Source organism: Ylistrum balloti, unplaced genomic scaffold (assembly GCF_031769215.1).
Source record: "Ylistrum balloti isolate Yb309-2 unplaced genomic scaffold, AGI_CSIRO_Ybal_v1 Utg370996, whole genome shotgun sequence".
Lineage (NCBI taxonomy): Eukaryota > Metazoa > Mollusca > Bivalvia > Pectinida > Pectinidae > Ylistrum > Ylistrum balloti.
In genome coordinates, this window is record NW_026782556.1 from 32,638 (window position 1) to 56,625 (window position 23,988).

At 38.3% G+C, this 23,988-nt stretch overlaps 1 protein-coding gene across 1 annotated transcript in view; it reads right to left on the bottom strand.

Moving 5' to 3' along the window:
- The window catches only part of LOC132559920 (germinal-center associated nuclear protein-like), a 47,450-nt gene that overhangs the window by 10,998 nt on the left and 12,464 nt on the right, over positions 1-23,988 (bottom strand). The window contains exons 10-20 of the mRNA XM_060224551.1: positions 22,793-22,861; positions 21,853-22,002; positions 21,254-21,525; positions 20,043-20,192; positions 19,608-19,677; positions 14,246-14,446; positions 11,952-12,054; positions 10,127-10,338; positions 2,762-2,919; positions 1,952-2,116; positions 1,004-1,533 (exon numbers count right to left, since the gene is read on the bottom strand). Of these exons, the coding sequence (XP_060080534.1) occupies positions 1,004-1,533; positions 1,952-2,116; positions 2,762-2,919; positions 10,127-10,338; positions 11,952-12,054; positions 14,246-14,446; positions 19,608-19,677; positions 20,043-20,192; positions 21,254-21,525; positions 21,853-22,002; positions 22,793-22,861 (2,080 nt within the window). The remainder of the gene's footprint in view (positions 1-1,003; positions 1,534-1,951; positions 2,117-2,761; positions 2,920-10,126; positions 10,339-11,951; positions 12,055-14,245; positions 14,447-19,607; positions 19,678-20,042; positions 20,193-21,253; positions 21,526-21,852; positions 22,003-22,792; positions 22,862-23,988) is intronic.

The following is a 23,988-nucleotide window of genomic DNA, read 5'->3' on the forward strand; positions in this document are numbered from 1 at the left end:
GATTACCTGTAAACACAAAACAATTTCCAGTAGATAGAGGCAGGTAGGTTACCTGTAAACACAAAACAATTTCCAGTAGATAGAGGTGGGGAGATTACCTGTAAACACAAAACAATTTCCAGTAGATAGAGGAGGGTAGTTTACCTGTAAACACAAAACAATTTCCAGTAGATAGAGGTGGGGAGATTACCTGTAAACAAAAAACAATTTCCAGTAGATAGAGGTGGGGAGATTACCTGTAAACACAAAACAATTTCCAGTAGATAGAGGCAGGTAGGTTACCTGTAAACACAAAACAATTTCCAGTAGATAGAAGTGGGGAGTTTACCTGTAAACACAAAACAATTTCCAGTAGATAGAGGCAGGTAGGTTACCTGTAAACACAAAACAATTTCCAGTAGATAGAAGCAAACACAAAACAATTTCCAGTAGATAGAGGCAGGTAGGTTACCTGTAAACACAAAACAATTTCCAGTAGATAGAGGTGGGGAGATTACCTGTAAACAGAAAATGATTTCCAGTAGATAGAGGCAGGTAGGTTACCTGTAAACACAAAACAATTTCCAGTAGATAGAAGTGGGGAGATTACCTGTAAACAGAAAATGATTTCCAGTAGATAGAGGCAGGTAGGTTACCTGTAAACACAAAACAACTTCCAATAGATAGAGGTGGGGAGATTACCTGTAAACAGAAAATGATTTCCAGTAAGCAAATGTCACAGAGAATACACCAAAGAATTTGTTGCTTTAGTACTTAGACTGAAAAATTAAGCTACACAAATGTGATTAACATTGATGAAAATAACAAAAATTACTCTGAAAAATTCACCACTTTATTTTACTCTACCAATTTATTTGATTTCTGCTTACTTTGTGCTCCTCTAGAAAAGCAGTCCAATAACGTAGGTGATCAGGAACGCCAGTGTTGTATGCCTTATAAAAATCAGAATGAATGACATAATCTTTTCACTTATAGATTTGGATATAAAAGGCAACAACTTTACCTTTGTGTTTTCTGTGTAGGATTCCTCCAACATGTTTCACAAGATCAAAAGGCTGCCAAGCCTTGCAGTGACAAAGATTCTGATATAATTCATGGGCACTAAGAAGCTTTGCTCCAACCCATCTTTGCTCAGACAGCTGTATGGATGATGCCAGAGATAGCCTACCATCAGTACTGATGGAGAAGCTGTTTCCCACAATGCCATCTTCCCTCCTGTCAGGGATAAGAATATCTATTTGCTCTGTTGCGGAGTCCATACCAGGAGCTGATGGGAAGGTCAGCATACCACGTTTAAGTTTCTGTCGAGCTGAGAATTCTTTTTTCCATGCTTGTAGGAACTTTCCAGCTATTCTGAGCTGGATACATTTCTCGATGTCTGCTAGCTCCTCCAGTCGTTCTACTACATCCTTCTGATAGACGTCTGATGCTACAGATTGTACAAGTTCTCCCATCACATCTTCCACTAGTTCTTCACCAACATCTTCAGAACATCGTGCCTTCTGTTGTTCTTTCAGTTCAGCCTTGACTTCTCTGAGAACAAAATAAACCTGATCATCAGGTGTCCATTTAAATGTGACTTTTTGAAATGCAAATATATTTGACTTTGACTAAAGATAGCCTCCTTTGTTCATCAACAAACTGATCTTGACCACAACTGAATTATCATTGTCACTACATATTGACCTTCACCTGACTCGAAATATTGAAGCTACTTAATGACCTTGATTTCAACAGAATTGCTATGGCTGCGACAAATTGACCTTGACCTTACTGGAAAAAGGATGGAAGCTAGTTAATGACCTTGAACTTACTTGAATAAGTATGGAAGGTTCATATGACCTTTACCTGACTAGAATTAGTATGGTAGTGACATTGATGTAGACCTCTCAGTTATCAGCACTGTAGCTATTAATTAACCATGCTTTACTGGAACAACCACAATTCTTACCTGACCTTGGCTGTGGCGAGGTTGAGCAACTCCTGATTGGTCACATCTTTGATAACCTCTGACACCAGTGTAGCCATGGCCCTCTTCAGTGCAGCTTCCCTCTCTTGTTTGAGTTGACGTTGTCGAAGGACCTGGACTTCATTGTAGTAGGCGATGGACAGGGCTCTGTTTATATCAAATTAAACATCTGTGAATCAGTCAAATGTGTTTATCTAATTGATCATCATTCTTATGACAGATATTACCACATTAAAAAATAGGACTTCAAATCAAATCATCCTGACAAATCTGATGAATTCAAATTTTGAACATTCCTTGAAATTATCAGAAACTCGTAAATGGTAGGTTCTGTGCATGAACAACAGTTGCACCATCATGTAACAAAATGGCTATTGTAGTTACCATGTTGAAGTTTTGATCAGACTGAAAAGTAACAACAAATCATCTATTTCTTTTCTTTCAAAAAAAAAAAAAAAAAAAATCAAATTACAAATATTCTTCTCATTGGTGTGAAAAAAACTTGAGAAGTAGTTCAGACTATTTGTCCTAGATGAGTTACGTTGGATTTTGAACCAAAGCAAAAAATAAGATTTGGTCAGGACAATCCCAGGACGTCCTCCACCACAGTGGACCAGGTAAGACTGTTTGACCTCCTCCACCACAAAAGACCAGGTAAGTCTGAATATCACTGTTTACTTCGTTAGATACCTGACCACTCACCTGACATTCTGATGAAGGACGTCCTCCACCACAGAGGACCAGGTAAGTCTGAATATCACTGCTTACCTCGTTAGATACCTGACCACTCACCTGACGTTCTGATGAAGGACCTCTTCTACCAGAGAGTGTACAATAGCATTACTTTGGTCCAGGTAAGTCTGCACGTCATTGGAAACCTCATTAGACACTTGAGTGCAGAAGTCGTCAATCACCTCCCAGAACAGCAACTTCGCACATTCCTTCACATCCTAAACATACAAACAACCTGTACAGCTTACTCTGTTATTTCCCACATCAGAGTTCTCAAGAAGCAGGGATTTATGCTTATTATAATTTTAAAAATCAATTTGATCTATGATCTAGCAGAAAAATTGATATTTTTATAAATATCAGTGTACTTCCTTAAATAAAGGTATGGGGTATGTATTCACCTATCTCAGAACACTGAATGTGTACCTGGGTGATCAGTGACAGGAAGAAACATTACACACTGAATGTGTGTGATCGATGACAGGAAGAAACATTACACACTGAATGTGTACTTGGGTGATCAGTGACAGGAAGAAACATTACACACTGAATGTGTACCTGGGTGATCAGTGACAGGAAGTAACATTACACACTGAATGTGTACCTGGGTGATCAGTGACAGGAAGAAACATTACACACTGAATGTGTACCTGGGTGATAAGTGACAGGAAGAAACATTACACACTGAATGTGTACCTGGGTGATCGGTGACAGGAAGAAACATTACACACTGAATGTGTACCTGGGTGATCAGTGACAGGAAGAAACATTACACACTGAATGTGTACCTGGGTGATAAGTGACAGGAAGAAACATTACACACTGAATGTGTACCTGGGTGATCAGTGACAGGAAGTAACATTATACACTGAATGTGTACCTGGGTGATCAGTGACAGGAAGAAACATTACACACTGAATGTGTACCTGGGTGATCAGTGACAGGAAGAAACATTACACACTGAATGTGTACCTGGGTGATCGATGACAGGAAGAAACATTACACACTGAATGTGTACCTGGGTGATTGGTGACAGGAAGAAACATTACACACTGAATGTGTACCTGGGTGATCAGTGACAGGAAGAAACATTACACACTGAATGTGTACCTGGGTGATCAGTGACAGGAAGAAACATTACACACTGAATGTGTACCTGGGTGATCAGTGACAGGAAGAAACATTACACACTGAATGTGTACCTGGGTGATCAGTGACAGGAAGTAACATTACACACTGAATGTGTACCTGGGTGATCGGTGACAGTAAGAAACATTACACACTGAATGTGTACCTGGGTGATCGGTGACAGGAAGAAACATTACACACTGAATGTGTACCTGGGTGATCGGTGACAGGAAGAAACATTACACACTGAATGTGTACCTGGGTGATCGGTGACAGGAAGAAACATTACACACTGAATGTGTACCTGGGTGATCGATGACAGGAAGAAACATTACACACTGAATGTGTACCTGGGTGATCGATGACAGGAAGAAACATTACACACTGAATGTGTACCTGGGTGATCGATGACAGGAAGAAACATTACACACTGAATGTGTACCTGGGTGATCGATGACAGGAAGAAACATTACACACTGAATGTGTACCTGAATGATCGATGACAGGAAGAAACATTACACACTGAATGTGTACCTGGGTGATCAGTGACAGGAAGAAACATTACACACTGAATGTGTACCTGGGTGATAAGTGACAGGAAGTAACATTACACACTGAATGTGTACCTGGGTGATAAGTGACAGGAAGAAACATTACACACTGAATGTGTACCTGGGTGATAAGTGACAGGAAGTAACATTACACACTGAATGTGTACCTGGGTGATCAGTGACAGGAAGAAACATTACACACTGAATGTGTACCTGGGTGATAAGTGACAGGAGGAAAAATTACACACTGAATGTGTACCTGGGTGATCAGTGACAGGAAGAAACATTACACACTGAATGTGTACCTGGGTGATCAGTGACAGGAAGAAACATTACACACTGAATGTGTACCTGGGTGATCAGTGACAGGAAGAAACATTACACACTGAATGTGTAGTGACAGGAAGTAACATTACACACTGAATGTGTACCTGGGTGATCGATGACAGGAAGAAACATTACACACTGAATGTGTACCTGGGGGATCAGTGACTGGAAGTTACTTTACACACTGTATGTGTACCTGGGTGATAAGTGACAGGAAGAAACATTACACACTGAATGTGTACCTGGGTGATCAGTGACAGGAAGAAACATTACACACTGAATGTGTACCTGGGTGATCGGTGACAGGAAGAAACATTACACACTGAATGTGTACCTGGGTGATCAGTGACAGGAAGAAACATTACACACTGAATGTGTACCTGGGTGATCAGTGACAGGAAGAAACATTACACACTGAATGTGTACCTGGGTGATCAGTGACAGGAAGAAACATTACACACTGAATGTGTACCTGGGTGATAAGTGACAGGAAGAAACATTACACACTGAATGTGTACCTGGGTGATCAGTGACAGGAAGAAACATTACACACTGAATGTGTACCTGGGTGATCGGTGACAGGAAGAAACATTACACACTGAATGTGTACCTGGGTGATCGGTGACAGGAAGAAACATTACACACTGAATGTGTACCTGGGTGATCGATGACAGGAAGAAACATTACACACTGAATGTGTACCTGGGTGATAAGTGACAAGAAGGAACATTACACACTGAATGTGTACCTGGGTGATCGGTGACAGGAAGAAACATTACACACTGAATGTGTACCTGGGTGATCGATGACAGGAAGAAACATTACACACTGAATGTGTACCTGGGTGATCGATGACAGGAAGAAACATTACACACTGAATGTGTACCTGGGTGATCGATGACAGAGAAACATTACACACTGAATGTGTAATGAGTGAAAGGAAGATGAGGAAGTAACATTACACACTGAATGTGTACCTGGAAGAGACACTATAGTGACAGGAAGAAACATTACACACTGAATGTGTACCTGGGTGATATATGATGACAGGAAGAAACATACACACTGAATACACACAGGAAGAAACATTACACACTGTACCTGGGTGAGAAGTGACAGGAAGAAACATTACACACTATATGTGAGTGAAGAAGAAACATTACACACTGGAATGTGTACCTGGGTGATCAAGTGACAGGAAGAAACATTACACACTGAATGTGTACCTATGAGGAACATGAGGAAGAGACACTATACAATGAGGAAGTAACATTACACACTGAATGTGTACCTGGGTGATCATGACAGGAAGAAACATTACACACTGAATGTGTACCAGTGATATGACAGGAAGAGACATTACACACTGAATGTGTACCTGACAGGAAGTAACAGACACTATATGATGAGGAAGAAACATTACACACTGACCTGGGTGATGTGTACCTGGGTGATCGATGACAGGAAGAAACATTACACACTGAATGTGTACCTGGGTGATAAGTGACAAGAAGGAACATTACACACTGAATGTGTACCTGGGTGATAAACTATACAATGAGGAAGAGACACTATATGATGAGGAAGAGACACTATACAATGAGGAAGAGACACTATATGATGAGGAACAGACAATGAAGAAACTATATGATGAGGAAGAGACACTATACAATGAGACACTATGAGAAAGAACAGACACTATATGATGAGGAACAGACACTACACTATATGATGAGGAACAGACACTATACAATGAGGAACAGACACTATATGATGAGGAAGAGACACTATATGATGAGGAACAGACACTATACAATGAGGAACAGACACTATATGATGAGGAAGAGACACTATACAATGAGGAAGAGACACGTTACAATGAAGAACAGACACTATATGATGAGGAAGAGACACTATATGATGAGGAAGAGACACTATACAATGAGGAACAGACACTATATGATGAGGAAGAGACACTATACAATGAGGAACAGACACTTTACAATGAGGAACAGACACTATATGATGAGGAACAGACACTATACAATGAGGAACAGACACTATATGATGAGGAACAGACACTATATGATGAGGAACAGACACTATACAATGAGGAACAGACACTATATGATGAGGAACAGACACTATATGATGAACTATATGATGAGGAACAGACACTATACAATGAGGAACAGACACTATATGATGAGGAACAGACACTATATGATGAGGAAGAGACACTATACAATGAGGAAGAGACACGTTACAATGAGGAACAGACACTATATGATGAGGAAGAGACACTATATGATGAGGAACAGACACTATATGATGAGGAACAGACACTATATGATGAGGAAGAGACACTATATGATGAGGAAGAGACACTATATGATGAGGAAGAGACACTATATGATGAGGAACAGACACTATATGATGAGGAACAGACACTATATGATGAGGAACAGACACTATATGATGAGGAACAGACACTATATGATGAGGAACAGACACTATACAATGAGGAAGAGACACGTTACAATGAGGAAGAGACACTATATGATGAGGAAGAGACACTATATGATGAGGAAGAGACACTATACAATGAGGAAGAGACATGTTACAATGAGGAACAGACACTATATGATGAGGAAGAGATGAGGAAGAACAGACACTATATGATGAGGAAGAGACACTATATGATGAGGAACAGACACTATACAATGAGGAACAGACACTATATGATGAGGAAGAGACACTATATGATGAGGAAGAGACACTATATGATGAGGAAGAGACACTATATGATGAGGAAGAGACACTATATGATGAGGAACAGACACTATACAATGAGGAACAGACACTATATGATGAGGAAGAGACACTATACAATGAGGAACAGACACTATATGATGAGGAAGAGACACTATATGATGAGGAACAGACACTATATGATGAGGAACAGACACTATACAATGAGGAACAGACACTATACAATGAGGAACAGACACTATATGATGAGGAACAGACACTATATGATGAGGAACAGACACTATATGATGAGGAACAGAAACTATATGATGAGGAACAGACACTATACAATGAGGAAGAGACACTATATGATGAGGAACAGACACTATATGATGAGGAACAGACACTATACAATGAGGAACAGACACTATATGAGGAACAGACACTATATGATGAGGAACAGACACTATATGATGAGGAACAGACACTATATGATGAGGAACAGACACTATACAATGAGGAACAGACACTATATGATGAGGAAGAGACACTATACAATGAGGAACAGACACTATATGATGAGGAACAGACACTATACAATGAGGAACAGACACTATATGATGAGGAACAGACACTATATGATGAGGAACAGACACTATATGATGAGGAACAGACACTATATGATGAGGAAGAGACACTATATGATGAGGAACAGACACTATATGATGAGGAACAGACACTATATGATGAGGAACAGACACTATACAATGAAGAACAGACACTATATGATGAGGAACAGACACTATATGATGAGGAACAGACACTATATGATGAGGAACAGACACTATACAATGAGGAACAGACACTATATGATGAGGAACAGACACTATATGATGAGGAACAGACACTATATGATGAGGAACAGACACTATATGATGAGGAAGAGACACTATACAATGAGGAACAGACACTTTACAATGAGGAACAGACACTATACGATGAGGAACAGACACTATATGATGAGGAAGAGACACTATATGATGAGGAACAGACACTATATGATGAGGAACAGACACTATACAATGAGGAAGAGACACTTTACAATGAGGAACAGACACTATATGATGAGGAAGAGACACTATACAATGAGGAAGAGACACTTTACAATGAGGAACAGACACTATATGATGAGGAAGAGACACTATACAATGAGGAACAGACACTATACAATGAGGAACAGAAACTATATGATGAGGAACAGACACTATACAATGAGGAACAGACACTATATGATGAGGAAGAGACACGTTACAATGAGGAACAGACACTATATGATGAGGAACAGACACTATATGATGAGGAACAGACACTATACAATGAGGAAGAGACACTATACAATGAGGAACAGACACTATATGATGAGGAACAGACACTATACAATGAGGAAGAGACACTATACAATGAGGAAGAGACACGTTACAATGAGGAACAGACACTATATGATGAGGAAGAGACACTATACAATGAGGAAGAGACACTATACAATGAGGAAAGAATATGATGTGGAAGAGACACTATATGATGAGGAAGAGATGAGGAAGAGACACTATACAATGAGGAAGAGACACGTTACAATGAGGAACAGACACTATATGATGAGGAAGAGACACTATATGATGAGGAAGAGACACTATACAATGAGGAAGAGACACTATATGATGAGGAAGAGACACTATACAATGAGGAACAGACACTATACAATGAGGAAGAGACACTATACAATGAGGAAGAGACACTATATGATGAGGAAGAGACACTTTACAATGAGGAAGAGACACTATACAATGAGGAAGAGACACTATACAATGAGGAAGAGACACTATATGATGAGGAACAGACACTATATGATGAGGAACAGACACTATATGATGAGGAACAGACACTATATGATGAGGAACAGACACTATATGATGAGGAAGAGACACTATACAATGAGGAAGAGACACTATACAATGAGGAAGAGACACTATACAATGAGGAAGAGACACTTTACAATGAGGAACAGACACTATACAATGAGGAAGAGACACTTTACAATGAGGAACAGACACTATACAATGAGGAAGAGACACTATACAATGAGGAACAGACACTATATGAGGAAGAGAACAATGAGGAAGAGACACTATACAATGAGGAAGAGACACTATACAATGAGGAAGAGACACTATACGATGAGGAAGAGACACTATATGATGAGGAACAAACACTATATGATGAGGAAGAGACACTATACAATGAGGAAGAGACACTATACAATGAGGAAGAGACACTATACAATGAGGAAGAGACACTATACAATGAGGAAGAGACACTATACAATGAGGAAGAGACACTATACGATGAGGAAGAGACACTATACAATGAGGAAGAGACACTTTACAATGAGGAAGAGACACTATACAATGAGGAAGAGACACTATACAATGAGGAAGAGACACTATATGATGAGGAACAAACACTATATGATGAGGAACAGACACTAGAGAATGAATGTATACCTTGGCGAGACAGGAAGAGATACTTTAGATATATTATTAATAAATTCAGACTTTTACATCATTATTATACAAAATCCATCCTTCTGAAGCAGAAAGGTTCTATTTACCAAGTTAGTGAACTTTTGTTGCTGGGGTGGTGCAGCTTGTAATATTGTTGGTACTGTCTGGATAGTTGTTTGTGGTTTGAATTCCAATGCTGATTCTATCTTGATCCCTGGCCGACTACCGCTGGGACCTGGGTATGGGGGTGGAGCAGTTGCTGGCGATGTGGAATCTATATCTGGCTTTACCGACAGGGCACAAGGAGAGTCAGCCATATCTAAACCATAAATTTAATTATAAACAAACAACCCTTACATATCAGTTAAAGCCACAAACAATATCTAGACTAGCTCATGTTACAGTGACTAGATCTCTAATTTTGTAACCACTGGTATACTGAAACTAATAGGGGAGATCACTGGTATACTGAAACTAATAGGGGAGATCACTGGTAAACTGAAACTAATAGGGGAAATCACTGGTAAACTGAAACTAATAGGGGAGATCACTGGTATACTGAAACTAATAGGGAGATCACTGGTATACTGAAACTAATAGGGGAGATAACTGGTAAACTGAAACTAATAGGGGAGATAACTGGTATACTGAAACTAATAGGGAGATCACTGGTATACTGAAACTAATAGGGGAGATCACTGGTAAACTGAAACTAATAGGGAGATGGTAAACTGAAACACTGGGTAAACTGGTAAACTGAAACTAGGGGAGATCACTGGTATACTGAAACTAATAGGGGAGATCACTGGTAAACTGAAACTAATAGGGAGATCACTGGTATACTGAAACTAATAGGGGAGATCACTGGTATACTGAAACTAATAGGGAGATCACTGGTATACTGAAACTAATAGGGGAGATCACTGGTATACTGAAACTAATAGGGAGATCACTGGTAAACTGAAACTAATAGGGAGATCACTGGTATACTGAAACTAATAGGGGAGATCACTGGTAAACTGAAACTAATAGGGGAGATAACTGGTATACTGAAACTAAGAGGGGAGATAACTGGTATACTGAAACTAATAGGGAGATCACTGGTATACTGAAACTAATAGGGGAAATCACTGGTATACTGAAACTAATAGGGGAGATCACTGGTATAATGAAACTAATAGGGGAGATAACTGGTATACTGAAACTAATAGGGGAAATCACTGGTAAACTGAAACTAATAGGGGAGATAACTGGTATACTGAAACTAATAGGGGAGATCACTATCTAGTGAAATTGAGAGGGGAGATCACTCTCTAGTGAAATTGAGAGGGGAGATCTCTCTCTAGTGAAATTGAGAGGGGAGATCTCTATCTAGTGAAATTGAGAGGGGAGATCACTATCTAGTGAAATTGAGAGGGGAGATCACTATCTAGTGAAATTGAGAGGGGAGATAAATATCTAGTGAAATTGAGAGGGGAGATCACTATCTAGTGAAATTGAGAGGGGAGATCACTATCTAGTGAAATTGAGAGGGGAGATCACTATTGAGTGAAATTGAGAGGGGAGATCACTATCTAGCGAAGTTGAGAGGGGAGACCACAGCCATATTTCATTAACAGGGGAGATCATAATCAAACTAAACCTAGAAGTATTTTTCTTTTGGTATGTTTTTAGTGGTGACAATCTTTATACATTCAATGTGTAAATTGTGAAGAGAAAAAACATTTTCACTAAATCAGTTCTTTTCATACCTTAGGCAGCTATGTTGTGACACAATTACCAGGTATGCTCTTCAAAAGAAGTTTATTTTAGAAATAGTGTAAATTGATCACATTCCTATCAAAGTCCTACAACTTTGTCACATAGGTGACCAATTGTATGTTGGAACTAATACTTTCTATGATTAGTGTATTTATCTGGTTTTACACTCACCTGTCATGGAGATACCAATATTTGCCATAAACTTGCCATTATCATCAAAACTGAAGGATGGTGATGGTAAAGAGAGAGGTGGCAAAGCTGCCCCATTTATCACCTGCAACAAATACAGTCAAGGTTATCATTTTACTGGATTGGAATGAACCTAGAGCTTTTAGTAGGTTTTTTCCTTGCGAACCACAATGGTAACACCAATATATATCTGTGTAGGTGACTGTCTCCTGATGTTATTTTAAATCAAACAAATGGAAACATTAACAGAGTTTGTTTTTAAAAAGATTAATGAAAACACCATGTCATTAAACATATCAGTTGTAAACACTATCAGACAAGCCTACTCTCTGACAACTTTTGCAGTGTATAAGATAGAAACGATGTGCTAACCAGACAATGCAGATTTCTTTTTCAGCATACATTTGTCTTTTCAATTTTTCCTTTTACCAAAATAATTTGTACTCTAGAAAGTTTCTTTCTGTATTCAACTGGACATATGCAGTGTAGATGTGACAAAAGGTTATTGTACTGTACAGAATGGAATCACACCATCAGAGCCTCAATAGATCCACGATGTTCACCAAACCCTCCCAGAATCACACCATCAGAGCCTCAATAGATCCACAATGTTCACCAAACCCTCCCAGAATCACACAATCAGTCTCAATAGATCCACAATGTTCACCAAACCCTCCCAGAATCACACCATCAGAGCCTCAATAGATCCACGATGTTCACCAAACCCTCCCAGAATCACACAATCAGAGCCTCAATAGATCCACAATGTTCACCAAACCCTCCCAGAATCACACAATCAGTCTCAATAGATCCACAATGTTCACCAAACCCTCCCAGAATCACACAATCAGAGCCTCAATAGATCCACAATGTTCACCAAACCCTCCCAGAATCACACAATCAGTCTCAATAGATCCACAATGTTCACCAAACCCTCCCAGAATCACACAATCAGAGCCTCAATAGATCTACGATGTTCACCAAACCCTCCCAGAATCACACAATCAGAGCCTCAATAGATCCACAATGTTCACCAAACCCTCCCAGAATCACACCATCAGAGTCTCAATAGATCCACGATGTTCACCAAACCCTCCCAGAATCACACCATCAGAGCCTCAATAGATCCACGATGTTCACCAAACCCTCCCAGAATCACACCATCAGAGTCTCAATAGATCCACGATGTTCACCAAACCCTCCCAGAATCACACCATCAGAGTCTCAATAATAGATCCACGATGTTCACCAAACCCTCCCAGAATCACACCCACAGTCCAAACAGTTACTTTAGTTCATACTTGAGCTCCTCCTATCTCCCTCAGAGACTCAATAGATCCACTATGTTCACCAAACCCTCCCAGAATCACACAATCAGAGTCTCAATAGATCCACAATGTTCACCAAACCCTCCCAGAATCACACAATCAGTCTCAATAGATCCACAATGTTCACCAAACCCTCCCAGAATCACACCATCAGAGCCTCAATAGATCTACGATGTTCACCAAACCCTCCCAGAATCACACAATCAGTCTCAATAGATCCACAATGTTCACCAAACCCTCCCAGAATCACACAATCAGTCTCAATAGATCCACAATGTTCACCAAATCAGTCTCAATAGATCCACAATGTTCACCAAACCCTCCCAGAATCACACCATCAGAGCCTCAATAGATCCACGATGTTCACCAAACCCTCCCAGAATCACACCATCAGAGCCTCAATAGATCCACGATGTTCACCAAACCCTCCCAGAATCACACAATCAGAGCCTCAATAGATCCACAATGTTCACCAAACCCTCCCAGAATCACACCATCAGAGTCTCAATAGATCCACAATGTTCACCAAACCCTCCCAGAATCACACCATCAGAGCCTCAATAGATCTACGATGTTCACCAAACCCTCCCAGAATCACACCATCAGAGTCTCAATAGATCCACAATGTTCACCAAACCCTCCCAGAATCACACCATCAGAGTCTCAATAGATCCACAATGTTCACCAAACCCTCCCAGAATCACACAATCAGAGCCTCAATAGATCCACAATGTTCACCAAACCCTCCCAGAATCACACAATCAGTCTCAATAGATCCACGATGTTCACCAAACTGAACCCTCTCCAACTTGTCAAATGTTCATGTCCTATGCATGGTTAGTTGGTGAAGCTCCATTTTAGCAAAAACTGAAATACTGAATATATGATGATATCCATGGCAACTAAATGCAACACTTACAATGAAAAAATGGCTGAAATAACTCTTACCTCACCAATGCTAATGAGTCGTTTTGACTCTATGAGTCTTTCTGCTCGTCGAGGCAGCCAGTTGTTTTCTGGCTGTATGAAGTCTGATCGATTTAAAATCACTGTACTGGTATTTGCCCTCAGTCCATAAAACTGACAAAAATCTGCTGCTTCTGAACTGTTTTCAAATGCAAGAATCCGCACAAGGTTGTCTATAGCATACTGTAATAGCACAAAGTCATGGTAAAACAACCTTATGGAAACACAAACTAACAGTAACTCAAATCAATAGTAACACAAACTAACAGTAACTCAAATCAATAGTAACACAACCTAACAGTAACTCAAATCAATAGTAACACAACCTAACAGTAACACAAATCAATAGTAACACAACCTAACAGTAACACAAATCAATAGTAACACAACCTAACAGTAACACAAATCAATAGTAACACAACCTAACAGTAACACAAATCAATAGTAACACAAACTAACAGTAACTCAAATCAATAGTAACACAAACTAACAGTAACTCAAATCAATAGTAACACAAACTAACAGTAACTCAAATCAATAGTAACACAAACTAACAGTAACTCAAATCAATAGTAACACAAACTAACAGTAACACAAATCAATAGTAACACAACCTAACAGTAACACAAATCAATAGTAACACAACCTAACAGTAACACAAATCAATAGTAACACAAACTAACAGTAACTCAAATCAATAGTAACACAACCTAACAGTAACTCAAATCAATAGTAACACAACCTAACAGTAACTCAAATTAATGATAATACAAATTAATGGAAACACAACCTAACAGTAACACAAATTAATGATAATACAAATTAATGGAAACACAACCTAACAGTAACACAAAGGGCCTGTTTCCAGTAGTGTTAATTCTCCATAGGAGCCTGCCCCCGTATAATTTCTTATCTAGCTCAACTACTGTTATTTTCTTTTCCGAAAAATAATTTTACACCTTTCCGACACCCAGATTTCATAATTTCAGTGAAAATGTATTTTTATAAAGTTGTCAATTTCAGCATCAAAGACATAAGTTCGTAAATAAAAGAAGTTCGTAAATAAAAGAAGGTTATCTCGAATTTGTAATTCGCAACATAGTATAAATTTCTTTTGATAAATATTTCCAAAACATCGTGTTTATTCATAAAACATAAAAAAAAAAAATTCTCGGATGAAAATGCACTTGCAGAGACACAATTATGAAGAAAAATGCCATAAATTTGCAATTTTCTCCCGTTATATAGTTTTGGATGCAAATTTCCAGAAAATCGGATAGAGCTTAACTTGTTTCATATCTGTACCAAAAATCAGCTAATTCCATGTGGTGGAACGTTCTCATATCGCTGCCTGAATGTGGTTGTAAATTGAAAGAAAAAGGGGAAATGAGTAACAACCTTGTCTGAAACCCTATTATATAGCTTATTATATATAAACTTTTATATTGAATATCAGAGCGGATATTTTCATGACAGTTTTATGATGTGTAACGACTAAATAAATAGTATCGATTTAAAGATTTACACTGAGGACACCCTGATACATGAATACTGTTCTATCTCAAGCTGTCCTCTTCTGAATTTTCTGATCGTGTGGCCTTGTACATTTATCCGTATCTTCATGTCTTTGTCTATATGTTTACGAAATCATTCACTCGACGCTAGCAATTCTTGTCTCAATTTCCTTGTTTTATTGTCCCATCTCCAAAGCGTTGTGGCTCTGTCAGGGTTGGGACCCTGACTTGTCTCACTTTCTTTGTGCCTGCTGACCACGCCACATCGAATAGATAGATTATCCATATGAAATACTTTATTTTGTTCTAAGTAATCAATCAATTCTGCACTTCTTGGAGGTATTGAATGTGATTTATTATATTGTCTTGTTATTTTGTGTAATTAGTTGTTCGTTATTTATCACACATTTTCGCATAATTGTACCGAACTACTAAGTATTAACTGTTTACAGCAATCATCGGTGGCTTGCTATTTTGTTACTTTATCGACGCTTCATAAACCAATCGTTATTGTTTCAAGATGGAGGGTAAATGTGTTGGAGAAGAGTGTCAAGTATACTTCAAGAAACGTAGTGGCAATAAGAACAAACGTGCACGCAATGTAAATAGTCCACAATATAAATGGCTCCTAGATACGCTGGTGCAACAAGGAACAAGCATTTATTTGCCAGAAGTGCTACATGAAGTATCTTCGGAACAAAAATCAGCCTGAACCTGAACCCGAGCAGAACCAGGAAATAGAGGACGAAGACGACTCCCCGTCCCATATCCTGCCGTTGCTGACCCTTCATGATCTTTTGAATGGATCATATTCACACAAAAAATGCTGTCTCTGTCTTGTTACCTTTCCAAAAAATGGAACAAAATCATCAGTCTTACCAAAACGTGCAAGACATCACCTGATCTATTCACACAAACTGTGGTGTCCCACCTTATCCCACATCTGCTCCATTCACCTTATTGGTAACGACTTAGATCCGTCTACAGAGGCTGTCCTTGATGGTAGAGGTTCCTTGGAATCTCAGTTACCATCAAAATCGTCCGAAATCATTAATGACCTCCTAGAGGTGTCGCACGTCCTTTCACAGAACCAGTCTGCGTTTACAATAAGCTTTTCTTCTCTTGATGACTCGGCATGCATGGGCCTGGACAGGTTGGTCCAAAGATCAGTTCCTCGAAATCCACTCGCACTGTTCCCCATATCTTTCATCTGGTATATATACCAAGACTACACACGATGCTCTATTACTGTTCTGGGTAAAACTGAAAACCGACATTTCCTGGAGTCAGTGTTCTTCTCTTTTTGGAATTTCGTAGTCAAGTGTGTCCAAAACTTTCCACTCCATAGTACAGGCATTAGACACATCGATAGTCCCACAATTTGTTGGTCCGGATCACTTGACAAGAGAACAATTGCTCGGGCACAATACTGTCTTTTCAGAAGCATTTTTTGGAGATAAAGCCACTGCCATATTAGATGGCATCTATATTTATATCCAGAAAAGCTCTGACCACAAGCTCCAGAGAATGTCATACTGTGGCCAGAAGAAGAGAAACTATGTCAAATTCATGAGCATCGCCTTACCAGATGGCTACATTCTGGACACCGTAGGACCATTCACTGGCAGCGAAAATGATGCTACAATTACAAAAAAAAGTCATGGACAAGCTAGTTACTTGGCTACAATCAGACGACAACGTTGTCGTTGACCGAGGTTTTAGAGATGTCCTACCAGTTCTCGAACCTCTGGCCTCAATGCTAGCATGCCGTTATACCTGAAACCCGGTCAAAGTCAACATTCTGACGTCCAAGCAAATCTTGACAGAACTATCACTAAATCGAGGTGGATTGTGGAATCCTATCATGGTCGTCTGAAACACTGGACGTTCTTCCGAACGCAATTGGTGTCTAACAGCTTTATCGATGTCATTGAGGCTTTGCTTCGGCCCGTCACAGCCTGTCTGAATGGTATTAGAGGACCGATCTACCAGAGATCTCCAGAGAGAGATGCCAAAGATAGGCTAATGGCTGAACGTATGAAGGACCATTTGACAACACTGAATGGTTTAGCTCAGAGAGTCAAGATAGATCCGGATCTATCTAGACGGGCAAGGTCCGAGTTTGTCAAGATGGATGCATCTTCCGTACTGTTTCCCCGTCTCAATCTTGATTACTTGAGAACCATTACGTGTGGAACGTATCAGATATCTCTGGCTCCTGGTTACATCGCCGAACATTTAAGTGATGACGGAGACTATGAGGTGTGGCTTTACCAGCACTCCCCAGACCTTCTCCGATGTCAAATACATTCTCGACACAAAAGCCAAACGAAATATAACATTTGGATACGTTTCAACGTTTCACCCGATGTTGAGGCCCCAATAAAGGACTACTACTGCCAGTGCCCAGTTGGAGAGAGAACGATGGGAATGTGTGCGCACATCTCCAGTATCTTGTACTACCTTGGGTATTACAGGACGCTGGAAAACCCTCGACCATTACAACCACAGGTAAAGAAATTCCGACAAAACTTGAAATAGTTTTCCACGCGGCAACGGAGTGCATATGTCGAAAGTATGTTTGGGGCTTGATATGAAAGATCCCCGTTACCATGTGACTAACCAAACTTATAAATATAGGTATTATACAATCGCCCGTAGCTATGAACACTCCCGTAAATGCGAAAACCAACCAAAATCATAAGGAACACGTTTTGTTTGTTGTTCTGTCTATTTGTCAGCCAATGTCTTCAACCACGGGGACTTGTGAAGTAGCCATCTTGGATTTTTTTATGAAAAAGTGTTTCTCTCACTTTTTTTCATATCTGTGTACATATTCTCAACATACCGAGCAAATACTCTCGTTTTTTTGTTGATTATCTAAAGAAAGTCGAAAATCGGCAATTCAACCATAGGCTAATTCAACCCAACATTTGAAAATGTTCCACCACTTACATTTTGATGATTTTTCCTCTCATCAATAGCATATTACGTACTATTTAATAGGATAAAAATTGGTTTGCATCCAACGCCCATAAAAGGGTGTATTCTCTAAAAAACACAGTTTTTGTGTCTAAAATGTTATCGAAAATAGCATTATTGAGATTGTTTCTTCCATAAAACAGCCAAATGGCGCAATGGAAAATGATTTTTTGTCACAATCATGCCATGAATGTATTCTTTACGGTGACTATCATTTGATTAGATTTTCATTAATATTTTACATAACATGCACATTTTATCAACACTTAGACAGCTTCTGAAAGGTACAACTTTGAGGAGCCATAAAAAACAAGCCAAGTGACCTAAATCTTTATACTTTATAGATTTGTGACCACAACGGCATGGGCAATGCACCACCAACAGGAAATTTGAATCAGAGAAGGGGCCGTTTTGGAAACCGGCCCTAATTGATAATACAAATTAATAGTAACACAACCTAACAGTAACTCAAATCAATAGTAAAAATATTTATTGCAATACAAATTAAAGACGCAATAAATTAATGATAATACAAACTTAACTTGAGAATTAAAACATAAACACTACAAAACTCATTGACATTCCCGCTAATCTTTTCATTAATTCCCTTTTAGTCAACTCTCCATATCTAATGAATACATCTTAAAGCTTAATGCATTACAATGTCTAAAGTCATCAGATGTGAGGATCTAAATACCCCGATTATTTAGTTCCAGCAGTCCAACATAAACTTTGTCTTTATATGTCAACATACATTATCTTCGGGTGTTACCTTATTTCTACAGGTAAATGTTTACCTTGTTTTAATATTTCTCTAAGGTATAAAACAATATTTCTATATCAAATACCTGGTGATCCCCTTTTCCACAGGTAAACAGAATTCTCTTCAGTGCTCCACCCCGTACCTGAGTGAAGTACCTGTACAAGAAAAATCCAAAATATTTCATTGTCAAATTTATTATCATCTTACCACCAATCTTCATCCTAAAAAGGTAGGATCTTTTCAAATATTTGCTTTACAGATGAAATACACTGTTTAACATTATTTACAATATTTATATCAGAGACCAGGGGGGTGGGGCTGGGGGCAAATATACAAGTTCTGATTCGAAGTCTGGGCTTATTATCCAAGTTAATACAAGATAATGAAATTTATTTACAATTCTACTGAACAGAAATAGTTATGTCCAAGCATAGGCTTAGTGTAGCAGAGCAATTTATAATGAAGGTATGATTCATGATTCTGTCATTCTGAGATTTAACTACCTTTGGGAAGGACTTACCTGTGCATGATACAGGCGTTGAGGTAGGAGGCATCACGTACAAGCCTAAAGAATCTAACATAGTTGTGACTGTTGAGGGCAGAATACACCTGCAGTGCAAACCGTATGTGAACCGAGTTTCTAACTTCTGCTCGTAACTGCTGTGTTTCTCTAGTGGCACAGAAACAAACAGAAATGTTTAGAAATCTAAAGACTGTCAATGCAACCTTCACCTCAATATTTCAAAGTCTTTCAACTGATTTCAACAATAAACCTTACTCACATACCTGCTTCCCATTATCATTGTATTCATATCTGACCTTAAAATCTGAGGGCAGCACAAATGATAAACAAGGATAAACAAAAGAAGATGTCTGCAAGATAGGAATGGCGGTGATGAGGTGTAGAACTTGTATGATACTATAAGGTAAATATGATGAGGTGTAGAACTTGTATGATATTATGGGGTAAATATGATGAGGTGTAGAACTTGTATGATACTATAAGGTAAATATGATGAGATGTAGAACTTGTATGATACTATAGGGTAAATATGATGAGGTGTAGAACTTGTATAATACTATGGGGTAAATATGATGAGGTGTAGAACTTGTATGATACTATGGGGTAAATATGATGAGGTGTAGAACTTGTATGATACTATGGGGTAAATATGATGAGGTGTAGAACTTGTATGATACTATAGGGTTAATATGATGAGGTGTAGAACTTCTATGAAAATTGCTAATTACTCTCAAGAAATAAGAATTGTTTTAATCAAAATCAAGTGGGCACAACCAGGGACAGTGGGGAGCCTAGATATCAGGTTTGATAAATATCCTATTACCTTGCAAGATGTCAAACTATCTACTTTTTTATTTTCCTGATCAATCTAAAATTCAAATTGACACAATAAAGGATTGAGAAGAACCTACACATAAAGTTTCATAAACAGTCTTCTAGTGCTTTTCAGGAAATAGCAAAAACAAGCTTTGAATGTCAAAATCCAAGATGGCCACCTGTCTTGTCATTTTGTTTTCCCTATCATTCTCAATAGCACAACTAGGGACTAAGGCAGACCTACAACATTCATCTAGTGCAATAACAGATTTCATTGTCAAAATTCAAGATGGTTGCCTGTCGGCCATGTTGTCTTCATGTTTTGATATTAGCTGGGCACAATTAGGGACATTAAACAGAAGTTTGTTTCAGTTGTTTTGTTCATATCTAACCTTAAAATATCACCCTGATTCAAGTTCATTAGGATCATGTAAGCCCTTATCTCAGCCTCATTGTGACAGAAGGTGTTGTGTTTCTTCAACAAATCATGGTACAGTTCCTTTAACGTCTGCAGACATTTTGTCATGTTTTCATTGTTGATTTTTTCATCAAAGGAAAACATATCTTCTTCACAAAGTCGTTCTGCACAGAATACATGGAATCGGACACATTTTTCCAGGAGTTCGGCTGTGTGGATGTCACACAACTGTTGTTGAGTAATATCCTAAAACACCAGACAATTCAATGTGTAAATCACCACACCATGAGAAAACGACTGACAACACAGATACAGACTACTTTTATATCAATCAAGAGCAAAGAAGCTGTTTAATCTTCAGTACAAGCCATGCCTATTATAAACGTGATTCCACAGATACTAGTTTTTCTTTACTTTATTTAAAGATAAATTTAAAAGGAATCAAGTTGTTCTAAGATCAGCAACATCCTCAAAACTTACTTTAAAAAATCCCTCACATATGATTAAAAAAGAAGTCAAATCAAACAGACCAAAACGTGATTTGTTGCGGGAGTTCCTTTTGTAATTTCTTACCTTCCGAATACCTCGCATACGATTCCACAGGAAATCAAACCAGTCACCCCATGTTCCGTCATTTCCTCTGTCAGCTATCTCACTCAGGAGGTAGTTCATGGTTGTCACCAGAACTGATATAGGACGTAACTCATAGGGAAGTGGCTCTTCCTTGAGCAGTAAAAGAGTATTAGATTAATCTTAAAAACATATATTTTTGTGGAACTTTATTTTCTGATTTTTCAAAAATAAAAAAACCAATAAAAAAATTTTGTGGATACTTGATTTCGTGAATAATCATAGCTCAATACCTCTACTTATATAAATTTCAAAACTTTGTGGACAAACAAATTTTTAGAGTAACTGCAAAAACAATAGAAAATAAAACTCTAACCAAAATTAATTATTTCACAGTACAAAAAGCATTTTTGAAAGAACTTGGTATTGAAACAGCTCCATATGTGGCAGACTTAACAGAGGCTTAACATGATAAACACATTACATGGTACATAGAACAAAAAAATCAAAACTATTGCTTTTGTCTGTGAATTTTTTACTTGAGGACGTAAGAAAGCGAACAATAAACATCATCTCAAACTAGATAGGATTTTTTATGCAATAAGGAATATCAGAAATGTACAATGACAACCCATCAGGAATCACTGATTTCCTCCATCCATAATAGGATACAGATTGATACAGTATAACAAGTGGAATTTTACAGTAATTACCTATATATCCATATATAAAACAGAGTTTTAACTCTCAAACCAGTAACTGTCCCATTATATATCTTTGTTGTGTATACAGGGATATTTTCTTACACAACTAATTTTCATCATTTTAACTAATTAATTAATTTGTGTCTACAACCTACTGTAACAAAGATGATTTTTTCCAAATTATGGAAGACTGAATAAAGTTGACATAAATGAAACATACAAGGTGAAAGACAAATCACCTGATCAGCAGAAGATCTACTATATTCCTTCACAGCTCGTAGGTGATCCACCTGGGGGTTCATACCAGGCTGTAACAAAGTAAACACACACTAAACTTTACACAGAAATGAAAGTTCTTAACTAAAGGTGATCTACCTGGGGGTTCATACCAGGCTGTAACAAAGTAAACACACACTAAACTTTACACAGAAATGAAAGTTCTTAACTAAAGGTGATCTACCTGGGGGTTCATACCAGGCTGTAACAAAGTAAACACACACTAAACTTTACACAGAAATGAACACAAAGTAAACACACTAAACTTTACATGAAAGTTCTTAACTAAAGGTGATCTACCTGGGGGTTCATACCAGGCTGTAACAAAGTAAACACACACTAAACTTTACACAGAAATGAAAGTTCTTAACTAAAGGTGATCCACCTGGGGGTTCATACCAGGCTGTAACAAAGTAAACACACACTAAACTTTACACAGAAATGAAAGTTCTTAACTAAAGGTGTAAACACACTAAACTTTCTACCTGGGGGTTCATACCAGGCTGTAACAAAGTAAACACACACTAAACTTTACACAGAAATGAAAGTTCTTAACTAAAGGTGAACCTTTACCACACAAAGTAAACACACTAAACTTTACACAGAAATGAAAGTTCTTAACTAAAGGTGATCTACCTGGGGGTTCATACCAGGCTGTAACAAAGTAAACACACTAAACTTTACACAGAAAAACTAAAGGTTCTTAAGGCTGTAACAAAGTAAACACACTAAACTTTACACAGTGATCTTAACTAAAGGTGATACCTGGGGGTTCATACCAGGCTGTAACAAAGTAAACACACTAAACTTTACACAAAATGAAAGTTCTTAACTAAAGGTGATCCACCTGGGGGTTCATACCAGGCTGTAACAAAGTAAACACACACTAAACTTTACACAGAAATGAAAGTTCTTAACTAAAGGTGATCCAGAACCAGGCTGTAACAAAGTAGCCACACACTAAACTTTACACAGAAATGAAAGTTCTTAACTAAAGGTGATCTACCTGGGGGTTCATACCAGGCTGTAACAAAGTAAACACACTAAACTTTACACAGAAATGAAAGTTCTTAACTAAAGGTGATCCACCTGGGGGTTCATACCAGGCTGTAACAAAGTAAACACACTAAACTTTACACAGAAATGAAAGTTCTTAACT